General features: G+C 42.6%; 1 protein-coding gene and 1 long non-coding RNA gene across 5 annotated transcripts in view; one reads left to right on the top strand and one right to left on the bottom strand.

Moving 5' to 3' along the window:
• The window catches only part of PDPK1 (3-phosphoinositide dependent protein kinase 1), a 104,366-nt gene that overhangs the window by 34,971 nt on the left and 56,067 nt on the right, over nt 1-13,328 (top strand). For 3 of the 4 annotated variants that reach the window (XM_019541802.1, XM_019541803.1, XM_019541804.1), the window contains 2 exons: nt 421-478; nt 3,249-3,401. In XM_019541802.1, coding sequence (XP_019397347.1) covers nt 421-478; nt 3,249-3,401 — 211 coding nt within the window. Of the gene's footprint in view, nt 1-420; nt 479-3,248; nt 3,402-3,967; nt 4,782-13,328 lie in introns of those variants that run through there. The other variant, XM_019541805.1, reaches the window with a different exon arrangement.
• The window catches only part of LOC109314584, a 19,041-nt gene continuing 11,519 nt past the window's right edge, over nt 5,807-13,328 (bottom strand). The window contains exon 2 of the long non-coding RNA XR_002102319.1: nt 5,807-8,161. This is a non-coding gene — a long non-coding RNA (uncharacterized LOC109314584). The remainder of the gene's footprint in view (nt 8,162-13,328) is intronic.

Genomic DNA, 13,328 nt, shown 5'->3' with positions numbered 1-13,328 from the left:
TGGTCCAGTCATGGGTGGAGTCCCACCAGGTCTCCATTATCCCAATGACATCATAATTCTTTAGTTATCGTAAGCAAGTAACAGTTTGGGGTATGGTGGAGAGGAGGCAGAAGTTCACCTAATATTTAAAGTTAAATTTGTGGTTAATGGGGGTGGGGGAGGTGCACTGTGTAGAGAGATGCTGCAAATAATTTTTTCCAACTATTTCAGTTGGCCTAATAAACAATGCCATATTTACCAAAGGAAACTTGCCTGCCTATGTAGAGAGAAGAAGTTTTTAAAGATTCCAAGGCAGTATAGATACTGAGAAATTTCTAAGATAAATGAGAGTGAGAAATAAAATGATTACTAGGACAGTGTGGATTACTTCCTGTGGAGGGGTTCTGGAATGACAGTGGCTTGTTCTTTTTCTCTTGTTAGGCATCAATTTGTAGAAAATAACTTAATACTAAAAATGGGTCCAGTAGACAAAAGAAAGGTAAGTCTTGATTTTCTTCTAGAAAGGTTTCAAATTATACTGCTTTTGTAGAGTTGTGAATCTGTGAGGAAACTTTCTTTAAAGTCTCTGATATTTAGGGGTTTGTAGGCTACCTCCCAGTTGCAAGATGTAGCATTTCCCAACAAACAGATCTTTCACAAATTTAATATTGTTAAGGGTGCCTGTACACAAGTGCGATGCAGCACATCGGAGCAGCCAGTTACAGTGCATCAGAACAGACGGGACTAATTGAGTCTGCTGGGGCATAGCAATTCTGCACTCCAGCAGCCTCCTGCGGCTTATGTATCAGTGTCCCCATGCTTCAAAAAGGCAGGGGAGCTTGAACTAAAGCTCATCTGATGAGCTTTAGCTCAAGCGCCTCCACCCCCTTTTTGAAGCATGGGGACACTGATGTATGAAATTCTGCAGTGCTTTAACTAGAGCGGCTTTTGGAGCAGCTCTAATTAAAATGCCGCCCCCCCCCCCCAACACCTGGAGCACATGTAAAAGTGCCCTAAGGTTTTTTTGTTTGTTTGTTTTTAAATGGAGTAGTCTTTAGGGCTGCGTGACGTTTCGGTCCTTGATTCGATTCGACAGAGATTTGGCCCAATTTGGTGGCTGAATCTCCAAATCTGAATCAAATCAGAGGACCCTTTAATATCTCCAAATAGATTCGGAATCCTCTGAATCGATTCAGAAAGATTTGGAAGATTTGGTGATTCAGACATAGACACGGCTTCAAATGTTTTCTCTACATACCTCGAGGTAGCAGTGGGTCATGAATGCTGTGGTGCTGGGGCACGTGGAACATCCCACAGGAGCATGAGGGCTCCCAGCATGCTCAGCAGCAGACCTGGAAATGGACTAGAAGTACTTCCAGTCCACTGGGGAGTGTGCTGGGGTGTGCCACCCTCTGCCCCCGGCTCAGTGACTGGTGCCTCCTGGATCTGGGGGGGGCACCTGGGGTCCCCCCACAGGTGATCACTGAGCTCCCATGGGATGCTCCATCCACCCTAGCATCACAGCAATCACGAGCCACGCTGGTACCTCAAGGTATGTAGACAAAACATTTAAAGCTCTGCCTATGGCCAAATCACTGATTCTCCAAATTGGCATCAAATCTTCAGATTCGGATTTGGCCGAATCAGACTGGGGACAGTGATCCACTCAACGAATTGAATCACTCTTCCTGATTTGGGCTGAATCCAAATCAGATAGGGCCCCTAGTAGTCTTTTGAGTTGGAGGAATGTTGTAATCCAGGTTTCCTAGAAGTTTTCAACTCATAAACAGCTTTGAATGTAAATACCTGTCAACCCTCTCTATCAGCCTGAGTTGTTGAAATATTCTGCAAAGTTTCAGTTTTTCGGATAGATATCAATATCTAGGACTAGGGTTTAGACCATCATTGGGCCAAAGTGGAAGGTAGACTGAAATAAGCTGCCATTATAATAGTAGCTCTTCTTTCCTTCCTCTTCTGCATGTGATTTAGATTATTTACAGGGAAACGGGTGGCCTTAGGATCATAGAGTTAGAAGGAAGCTCCAGAGTTGTACAGTCACTCAGCTGCCCCCATTTTATTGTCACCACCTGCCTCCCATGTGCCCAAGTTTCTCTTCATCTTAATTGCTTTTTGTTTACTTCACCCTCTGTGTTCTTCAGAAGTCTGTTGCTTTGATTGCTGACTTTACAGAGAATAAGAGGCTTTAAAAAGTAGCTTGCTATCACAATGTCTATATGATTAGCTGCTTTTTTTTCCTAAAAGTCCTGTAGAAAATTTGATACATATCTGGGCTGATGGTAGTTTTACTAAGAGGTTAGATTATGGATTTGTACAGGGACAGGGATGACCCTGCCTCAGGCTCAGTCTTGGTCTAGATGATCTATGGATGTTCCTTCCAGCCCTACTTGCATTTTAAGTAGTCACTCATTAAAAAAAAAAAAAAAAAAAAAAAAAAGACTAGTTGTATGCATGCTGCTTCGGAAATGTGTTGAGGCAAAAATGGTTAAGAATAAGAAATTGCCGTATAAAGTGCTAGCCAATTTTCAGAGACAGACTGGGTCCTTGCCTAAACTGCTTATGGTATACATTGTTTGTGACCTAGAGAAAGTGAACAGAGGGAAAATGGGTGAGGAAAGCACAAACTTGATCCAAAATGTTAATGAAGTTATTTGTTTTAATTGTCATCCTCTGTTTATGGTGATACTTATTTTGGGGAGAAGGGGTTAAAACATTTCTAAAGCAAGGTATTTAGTAATGAATGCTAGTGTAAAAAGTGATAAAGATTGCAGATGCACACCAGTGGCTTGTAGGTATTACCTTTTTAAACATGCTCTAGAAATAACAAATAAACCAAACAACACTTAGAAACACCAGGCAAATAAGATATTTACTGGATGCTCCAGTCTCTGAACTTAATCAGGTTGTATTCATTCAGTTTCCACTGGGATGCCTTGAGAACCTTAAACTTCTAAAAACTTATCCATGTGGGAATTTTTTTTATCAATGGCCAAATAATTTAGTATCCATTAATTATCTGATGATTGGGTTGTCTGACACTTGCATGTAAAACGATTTGAAAAATTCCTGATTAGATAAACAGTACATTGATGAAGAGTATCGCAGACTCTCCTGGATCAAAGCTATGATGAAAAGTATGTAGGCAATTGCTAAAGTCCCACTGAAGTCAATGTGAATTATGCACATGCTTTAGAAAATAGATCATTTGATAATACATAGCTTGTTCTTTGTATTACTGCTACTCTTGTCAGGGATTGTTTGCTCGTCGGCGCCAGTTACTCCTCACAGAAGGGCCCCATTTGTATTATGTGGATCCTGTCAACAAGGTTCTGAAAGGAGAGATTCCATGGTCACTAGAGCTGCGACCAGAAGCCAAGAATTTTAAGACTTTTTTTGTTCACACGGTAAGTAAATATCCTTTTAATTTTTTCAGAAGCCTTAAAATAACTTTAAACACCACACATGTATTAAATTATTGGAATTAGAATTGAATTGAAATTGTGAATAAGAATTGAATTGGAATTAGAATTGAATTGTGCAAATTGAGCTGTGGGTGTTTATACCTTTTTATGGCTAGGAAGCAGTGAAGTGTCTAGGTCTCATTTTGTTTTGCTTTCATTAAAGAAATAGAAACTTACATGGATTGTGTGATCCAAAAAGAACTGCATGAAGAATTTTGTCTTGCTCTATTTACAGTTGAGTCCAAGCACTCTTGCATATTGCAGCTCACCAGACTTATGTCAGCCTACTGTATCAGTTACTCTACATATGTACATCCACCAGTAGCACCATTTTTCAGGGATAATGCATGAAGTTGCTTTTAATTGCTAGTCAATTTAATGTGTTCTTGAAGATTTTTTTAATACATTCTGAATGATTGATTTCTTACCAGTAGCAGAATATTTATTGCTTTTCAGTTTCTTGTCTCATCTGTTCTTGGAATAGTCATTAAACTGTTATTTACTTGTAGCCTAACAGGACATATTACCTGATGGACCCAAGTGGGAATGCTCATAAATGGTGCAAAAAGATACATGAAGTTTGGCGGCACAGATACCATCAGAATGCTGCTAACTAGTAAAGCTCATCCAAAATATCCCAGCCTCCCTACTTGCTGCTAGAACTCCACGTGCAGCCGATCAGAGGAATCTTCCCAACCCACCTGTTTATCCATCTCAAGGGGAAGCATATGTCTGAAATATTTTGTTGTTTTTTTTTAAAAAAACAAACACAAATGGAATTCAGGGTCGCTTTGCTCGCTCTTTGTGCTTCTGTTGAGGCTTCCACATGCATATCGTTGCAGTGAAGATCTTGCTTTTGTGCACTTCAGCTCAATTTCTGCTGCAAACTAGTAGATAGACCTTGCATTACCAGCTTCACTTAAGACCAGTTAAAACCAATCCACACGCACACACCCCAAATTGTATACCAGCCCTGTATTTTATGGGGCTGGTTATTTTTGTGACTTTCAGATTATCATTAAACTGTATTTCATCAGGGAGCTTCTAAATGCCTCCACTGAGGTATAACTATTACCTCTCTTCCTCTCCCCCCTCCAGTCTCTGTTGCACCGCCGCCCCCCTTCTTTTCCCTAGGCTTACTGGTGTATGGCATTTGCAGTCAGGTCAGTTGCACCCTTGCATAACTCCTAATATAGTTCTGGTTGCAGGATTTCCGTGGTACTTAATTATAATTATGTGAGTGAATCAGATACATGTGTCTGGCAGGCAGACTCTGATGATACAGGTTGTAAGAGTAAAACGCTGAATTGGGCACTGAAAAAATTCTAAAGTAGAAATGGTGGCTTTTGAAGCGTATAAAGTTTTAAAGATGAAATTTTAATTTTAATTTGATGCATTTACATGTTTAATCAAGGGACAATAAATTTACCAGCATGCTTTTAACTAATACTAACTAAAAATGAACTTTTTAGTAAAAAAAACAAAAAAATGTTACTATTGAAGTAGTAAATAGACTTCACCTTTTCAGGAGATGAGGGCAAGTAGCTTTCTTTCCAGGGTGTGCATGTATTGTGCATTTTAGTGGGGCCAACCTATTTACTTGGGTAGAGAAGGAAGAGTGAAAATTTTGTACAATAGATGACTTTTGATTTATTTGTCTTTGTATAATGAGATGTACAAATATTCCTGTCTTGGTCCTTAGCCAAACATCTCAGACCTTTTAGCAATTCTGAAAATATTTTAAACAATTTAAATATATTAGGCCCTTACATTGACTTAAAAAATGTCAATACAGAGAACATTTATGGTACTTGAGGCATATCTATATAATGAAAATATTTTGTCCATATCGGCCGACTTCATCCTTTTCAAATTAAGTTTTTTGTGGTCAAACATTTCCTGTAACATAGCAAAGACTTCATTTCTACACGTTAAAAATAACTTCTCATGGTTTTTCCCCATGTATTTGTGCTTCTGGGAATCTGGGACCCCCTTGAAAGGGTAAATCCAGGCCTGGAAAGGCATTTCTCCTTCATGTTTTATGCAGTATAAATACCACACCCACTTGTTCGTTTGCAAAGAAGTGCCTCATCTTTGCTCCTTTGCCTCTTAAATTCTTTTAGTACAATATACATCTCCTGCTCTCTTAAGGAAGAAAGTCCTGTGGTAGTGTTACGATCATAGTCGGACTCCATTTTTGTGGTTAGCCAGAATGCCCCAGAAGCAATTGGGCAATGCTAGATGTACTTAGAGAGGGTTATTGTGGGCATTAGGAGTGATGTATCACTTGCCTTGGAGGAGATAGTTCAGGATCTGTTTCCAGAACCTTAAAAAAAAAAAAATTGTGATTTACTGCATTCTTCATAATTTTTGTTCTGGAGGAAGAACTAGTATGTAGTAGGATTCTGTACCGACAAGTCTGTGCAAATACTGACAAGTTCACTACTTGTATTGTCATGTTTGAGAGGAGCTACAGTGCCTCTAAAGTTCCTAACAAAAGGCAAAAGTAAAAGATAGATCTCTTGTTACAATCAGGCTAGTTTGAAAGTAGCTTCACCCCTGCTCAAAAGGCAAAATTGCTTACTACTGAAATCTGAGTATTACAGTGCTCTTGCATCTACACCTGCATTAAGCCCCACAGACATTATCATGACCAAGACATGATATTGTACTTCAGAGTTTGTTGCTGTAGTGTCAAATAATGCCAAAGCTGTCAAGCTCCACTTGCATGTTGGCTCTCTCTGAGGTCAGTGCCACAGGTTCTGGATTAAAGGTCTTTTAGCACTGAGCTGTAGCTGGATAATATTGCTTTCTTTGGAAGACACTGATAAGGATGGGATTAAACAGAATCTCAATATATGCATTGCTGTTACTCAGTATGAAACAGTGTTGCCAAGTGGGGCATAGGTGAGAGTAACCTCCACAAATTAATCTAGGTGATGCATATGCCTTTCACTGCCCTTTAGAAGGGGGCGTAGTGGTGGAAAGATTGACCATAGGGAGAAAAATGCACTTAACGTGAGAAATAGTGTCCACTGGTTTGCTGGCAGCTTAGCTACATATTGGGAAGAACTGTGTATGATAGAGGCCTGGATCCTACATGTGATAGGTACATCTCGGGGAGAATTGGGGCTCAGCAGTTAATGCCAATGCATGGAGGAGAATGCAAATTGAAGGCATCTCTAGGACATCTCCCCTAGTGGTAGGTGGCCACTAGCAGCTTTTGCACACTCCTCGCTACAAATATCTTCAAGAGCAGAATCTGCTCGTTCATTTTGCTTTCTACCCTAAACGCTTGCTATTTCCAGAAGATTGTGGGGGAAACGGTGTGAATCACACCAGCAGATGTTTAGCTTGACATTCTGACTCCAGAAATATGTTCAACTCCACTGATGAGTCTACTTTTTCTGTTGGATGGAATCTGATGGAAAGAAAGCAGGGATATTGCTGCTATATAGTATACTTGAGCCATCCCTTTACTATCCCTTTATTTGTTCAGTCTTTCTGCACAAGTTCAAAACTGTTTGGCTAACCTGAAAGGCTGTTTTTAGCACTGCTAACCTCTATGTCCTAAGCACAGTTCTGAGCTTGGTTAATTTTAACAAGATCATAGTAGCATCACTTTCTTAACTGTAACACAGCTCTTGTCTGTCATGAGTAGTTCAACACAACTGTGTGGGTTTTACGATTTGTTGTGAAACCAGTGGGAGTCTCAGGACCTTGTAAACTATCTAGTGTTGCTGTTATTCCCCTTAGCACATGAACCATCTGCTATGTATAATTCCCCAAAACCTCCTTTGGTCTGGATAAAAGTGTTATGCCCATGCATAATACAGACTTAAGTATTACACTTGCAAGCTGAAAAGATGTAATTTCTTCTACTAGTTTTGATGACTGGGTATGGTTTAACTTTTTTTTCCCCCATAAATGTTCCCCAGTTTTGAAGTGACACTGACACCTTGTATGGTATGTCACCTGCAACCTGTAATATAACAAGCACTGAAAATTGTGTTTGCATGCATCTGGGATGGAGGGGCTTATATGAAGTCAATGCTAGGATGATCTGTGGCAGTATGGGGCAATATTACACTCATCTATTTCTGTTTTGATGAGCCATGTAAAAGTGGAGATGGGTGTTCTTGGCTCAAAAACATTGTCTATGAGGATGGTGGTAGCTACGCCAGTAAAGTACAGTTCTGTCTTGCCCCTAACCCCAACTGAGAGCTGTCTTCCTACTTCAGCACACGTGCTGCACTTCTGCTTACCTCTGAATAAGGGAAATGGAGAGAGTTTCAGAGCTTTGGACTCTTAAAACTAGATGGTACTAAACCCTAGACCATATGTAAAAGGGAAAGACTGTTTCCATTGACTTTTGACAGAAGAGGAAGGTGGGACATAATGGAGGTCTTTTACTTCAGTCTTGTGAGATTTTGCTTGGCATCTTTTTATAGTTACCAGGAGAGGAAAATCAGAAATACCAACACTGCTACATACCAAGAGATAAGTGAAATGGTTTCATGAATGAAAATGATCTCAAAGAGGGATAAATTGCCTTTACCAAATTTTTGGCCCCTGTTAACTTATGGAGGCAGAGAGGGACTTTTAGTTTTTTAGGCCCTTAGATGGAGGAAAGGGCTTACATGTAAGTAGCTTGCTAACGATGTGCATGACATAGTCCTACTCCTCCTCTTGTCAAGGCTGGGCTTTTTAAAAAAAACCATAACCCTGAAGTTTTAACAAATTGGTGTGGTATTTATATCACTTTGAAGCATTTGGTGAATGCCTCAAGTATTTTATTTCTAGGCAGATATTTTACTATTCAAATTAGGAATCACTCCTGCAAGGCCTCATGGCCCAAAGGTCATCTGGCTCTGCTTTGACTGAGCTTGCAGGTGAGTAATTCTGTTTTCAGCTAAAATGGTGGCCATAATGAAACTCAAATTTAGCCATAAACCTATGTTTCCCATGGCCTTGTTTCCTCTGTTTTGGAAGCAATGCGACTCTATAGAATGAACATCTTTGACAAGGAAAAAACCAATTGGCGAACATCCCGTGGTCCAGTCTGTCTGTCTGTCTGAATGACAATGAATGGGGATAGTTGCTGTTTAGAAAGCATCCTATGACCATATACTAAGTTTGATTGGATGAGGCAGAGTGTACTAAATTGTGGCAGGATTTACAACTGCTGTATCTGTCTGACAAAAACAATTGGGAACTATAATCAGTTTTGATAGTTGTCTGTTAGCTGTCTTTCAGGTTGGTGGCAGTCAGTTATAATGTGTGTACTATTCTCTACCTGGTTTGTAGCTGTGACTGTGATGTACAGGCAAAGCAAAAACTAAAGACCTTACAAAACAGAAGCAAATAATGCAATGATGTTAGGATACACACTTTTGTATTTTTATTCTTATAAGGTTATTTGCTGGCTCTCGGTGGCCCCTAGTTTAGTCTGTGTTATTTAAATTCTAATATATGAATTATTTGGATTGAATTCATGTTCGGGGCCATGGTGTTGTATGTATTGATGTACAGCCTTGAATGTGAATAATTATTGTAAACTATATTTACATCTTTTCTGGCTTTATTATATAAATTTTCTATTGGTCGATGATTTAATCATATCTCATAATTTAATGACTCTGTTTATCCTCCCTCGACAGATCTGTGCCGTAGCCGTAGTTAGTGACTGGATGATGGATTTTCACTTATGCTCGATAGTCTTGTAATAAAAGCATGTAGGGTCCAAGGCCCGGCTCCCGCCTCCTCTTTCCGCGCCGGTCCGGTTGCGGGCGGGGACCGGGGTTGCGGGGTGCGGCGGAACTTCCGGTGGGGACACGAGTCCGACGGGCACTTCCGGCGGGGGGGGGGGAATTGCAAATCCGGGCTGACGCTTCCGGAGGGAGGAGCCGGCGCGCGGGCTGCCCGGAGCGGGTGGAGTGGTGTCCGCTCGCTGAGCTAGGCCCTTCGCCGCGACGGGGGCTGCCTGGGCCGGCGGGCAGAGCACGCTTCCGGCAGGGAGGGGCAGACCGGGCTGGGATCGCTGCCGGGCACTTCCGGCGGGCGGGGCGCGGGGGCCGGATCGGGGACGGGCCTTCCGGCGGGCTGAGGATGGCGGCGGAGAACCACTGCGATTTCCTGGGTCCTGGCGGTGGCCCCGGCCCGGGCGAGCCCTGCCGGCGTTGCAGCTCCGGAGCCCCCGGCGGCGTCCCGGGCAAGTGGGTGCGGCTGAACGTGGGCGGCACCTGCTTTCTCACCACGCGGCAGACGCTGTGCCGGGACCCCAAGTCCTTCCTCTTCCGCCTCTGCCAGGCCGATCCCGACTTGGACTCGGACAAGGTGAGGTCGAGCGCGGGACGGTGCGGGCTCTGAGCTGGGCTTTGGGGGCGGGGCGCAAGCCTGGAGTTGTTCCTATTGTTCAGCACCTCTGCCTCCCACCTGGGCCAGCCTGCGTGTCGCGGGGACCCTGTTGCGGTCATCACCTTCCCCCCGAGGTCCAGCCGCAGCCGCTGCGCCTGCCCCGCTGTTCAGCTTGTTATGAAAAGAGGAAGCAGTGGCGCAGTCCTAGGAAAGGAGTCCCGCGTTGCGCGTGGCCGTAGCTGGGGACTTACCTCCAGTGGGGTGAATCTCCTTGGTCCCATGTGGAGCAGAGCAACCTGCTCTAGCGCGGTCTCGATCGCAGCGTGCACGGGTCGCATGCCGTTTTCAGGCTAAGCAGGTTCTCCAACTGGGGCTCGTAGGTGTTCGTGGAGGACGCAGACTGGCAGAATGGTGAAGATAGGTCAGTCATGGAGAGTGATTGCATTTGCTTGGTAAACTAACTGCGGTTAACATGAGCTATAAATAAATTCCTCGTTTGCATCGTTCTGGGCAGAAAGGCTTAAGCATCGTGCTCAGAGGGGGTTTTTTTAAGTCGCAGAATCACCAACTGTGAGGGCTGGAAGGGAGCTCAGGAGTCGCATCCAATCCAGCCCCCTGCTCAGAGCAGGACCAGGCCCAACTACATCATCCCAGCCAGGGCTTTGTCTACCTGGGTCTTAAACATCTCCAAGGATGGAGACTCCACCACCTCTCTGGGTGACCTGTCCCAGTGCTTCACCACCCTCCTCTTGAGAGAGTTTTTCTTAATATCCAGCGTTGGCCTCCCTGGCTGCACCCTGAGCCTGTTGCTCTGTCTAGTCATCCTTGTATCGAGGGGTCACTGCTGCTGCCGACAAGTTGCTCTTTCTGCTTCTGGGTCTACAGAACTTCCAGGCTGAGCCCTTTTGTCTGACGTCCCTTTCTTGGGGAGTGGACTGCACAATCCAACCCTCTGGGACCTTGGAACCAGCGCCTGGTACTTCCCCAGCTTGTAGAGGCACTCTGAGCTTATAAATTCATCCCTTCAGGAATAATTTGACATGAAAGGAAGGAACTACAGACTTTTGCAAAAGAATTTCCTAACTAATGACTTTACTGCAAAAGCAATTGAGTTACAGACAGGGTGGATAAAAATCAATGATTAAAAACAAAATTCAAAATCAGATTTTTATTTAAAACATTTTTGATGTAATCACATTTTAATTTCTTTCAAGGTGCTTTAAAAAAAATAGACCTATGTAAAGATGGTTTTAATTGAAGATATGTTAAAGCTCAAAGATATCATCATGGAGTAGGGATTAGAACTTCTAATTATAAGCTATTTGTGTTAATACATTCATGTAACCTTTTTAGAAAAGCTTTATAAATAGGTCACAACAGGCCATGGACTATGTTAGGGGCCCAATCTTATGGGGTTCCCAGAGGCTTCTCTAAAGATTAGTCAAGACTTAAGAAAACCACTCTACCCAATGGGACTCAGTGTTCAGTCTAGAAGATCCCATTAAGCATCTCTGTGATGCTTAGTTTCAGTTCTCAACCTGTGGATTTGTGTCTCCAGAGAACATCTTTCTTAATAGCAGTATATGGGGATGAGAGGTAACGGCCCCGATTACCCACCCATCAGCCCTCTTGCAAGTTTGCGTACACACAGTAAAGCCCTTAACTCTCTCTGAAAGTTCAAAGTTTCAAGAAGTTAAATGAATAAAGGATATTAAAAAAGAATGCACTTTTTGTAGAAAAGTGATTAAATCAAGGCTTCCTGGCCAGTGATTTAAATTGCAATTATAATCATAATTTAAGCCAATTTGATTTAAATCAAATCCACCCTGGTTACACATCCTTGAAAGGTAGCAAAAGTTTTGGCACACTATCCCCGAGTCTGATCTTGCCCTTCCCCCGAGTTCTGCGTGGGTCAGTATTTCAAGCCGGGCAGGGAGCTTTCTGTCCTCTTCTATGGTTGACTCCTTCACCACTTTTCACAGTAGAACCCCCTCTCTTAAATACAGTGTCTTGCCTTTTGCCACATGCTGCAAAGGGATCCTCCAGTTCCTTTCCTCAGGCATGCGTGTCCCATGAGCAGGTCACGCTGTAGGAGAAATGTAGTATTCCATGGATGTAGGCCAACAGGTGGGACTATCAAAGCTGATGGCCCTGGACTGTCTTGCTGGCTTTCTGATGGTCCTTCAGTGAGGTGTCAGGTTTGTGCTCCTGGTTGGGCCTCCATCCACAGGGTCTACAGTGATGTGCCCTGGGCAAGTTTAGACATGTTCAGTGTGTAATGCAGAGCAGTATTCCTAATGCAAAATGGAGTTCACAGCTGTCAGACATTTCACTCTCACAAGCACTGTCTGCACTGGTATTACCAATGGTTTCTCAAAAGAAGAGCTCTTGAGTGTCTTGGAGGCAGGCAAACAATGCTGGTCTTTGGTTTTCCATTAATCTGCCAGGTCACTTATTTGAAATCTTGAGAAAAAAGTCAGAAATAGAGCTGTTTCTCTAAAATACCATCTAGGCAAGAACAGCTCTAACATCAGGAATGGGGGGAGAAAAAAAAAGACTACCAAACTGGACCAGGGTTACCTGGAGTCAGCAAACTGGGAGAAGTGAAGTTAACCATCCTGGAAAGACGTTATAAAGTGGCAGAAAATAGTAATAGAGTGAATTATTAGGAATGGGGATAGAAAAAAATTAGGAACATGCTCCTGAGTGTAAAGTGAATTATATGATCACAGATGTTTTTGTTTTTGTTAGTTACATATGTAATTGTCTCCTGGATTTAAACTATACCGTACTCTCAAATCTAGAGTTCCACTGTATGTGCTGTTCACTATGTGTTGAAATCCCAGGCATTTCTCTCCGTGAAATGCGATTAGGTAGCTTCCTAAAATTCCATTTTGTGCCATGTATAATTCTTCCTCTTTTAAGCATATTTATAAGCTGATTTGTAGGTCTTTGGATTCTTTTTTGTGTTGGCCGTTCTTCATTTTGAATGTTGAACTACAGATTTCAGTTCTGTATTGTGCATCCCTGGTAGTTGTTCCCCACCTTCCTTTACACTGTAAACTGTGATTTGGTATCCAATCAGAATACCTTTTTTTTCCCCCCCCACAAGCTTCAAGACCTGTGTCATTACTACTGGAGGATTACAAGCTTCCGGAAGAGGCAGGAATTAGTGTTTATATCAGGTTTAAATTATTTGTAACTATCATGGTATTGAGCAAGTTATAATAGAAAGCCAGCTTAACCTTACCACATCCTGTACTAAATCTGGTCCCATATGGAAGAGGTGCAAAATACATTGTTTCCGTGTTTTCCAGGGTAACATTTACAATGTGCTTCATCCCTTTGCATTTAGCACTGAAAGCCAAGGACCACATTTCAGCAAATTAAACAGTGGCAATAATCCTCTCCACAATTCACAATAGTTTCATAGTTTCTAGGGTCGGAAGGGACCTGAGTAGATCATCTAGTCCAACCCCCTGCCATGGCAGGAAAGAGTACTGGGGTCAAACG

Source organism: Crocodylus porosus, unplaced genomic scaffold, assembly GCF_001723895.1.
Source record: "Crocodylus porosus isolate Cpor-Errol unplaced genomic scaffold, CroPor_comp1, whole genome shotgun sequence".
Lineage (NCBI taxonomy): Eukaryota > Metazoa > Chordata > Crocodylia > Crocodylidae > Crocodylus > Crocodylus porosus.
Note: the sequence above shows the minus strand (reverse complement) of the source record. Positions and strands in the feature narration are given on the sequence as shown.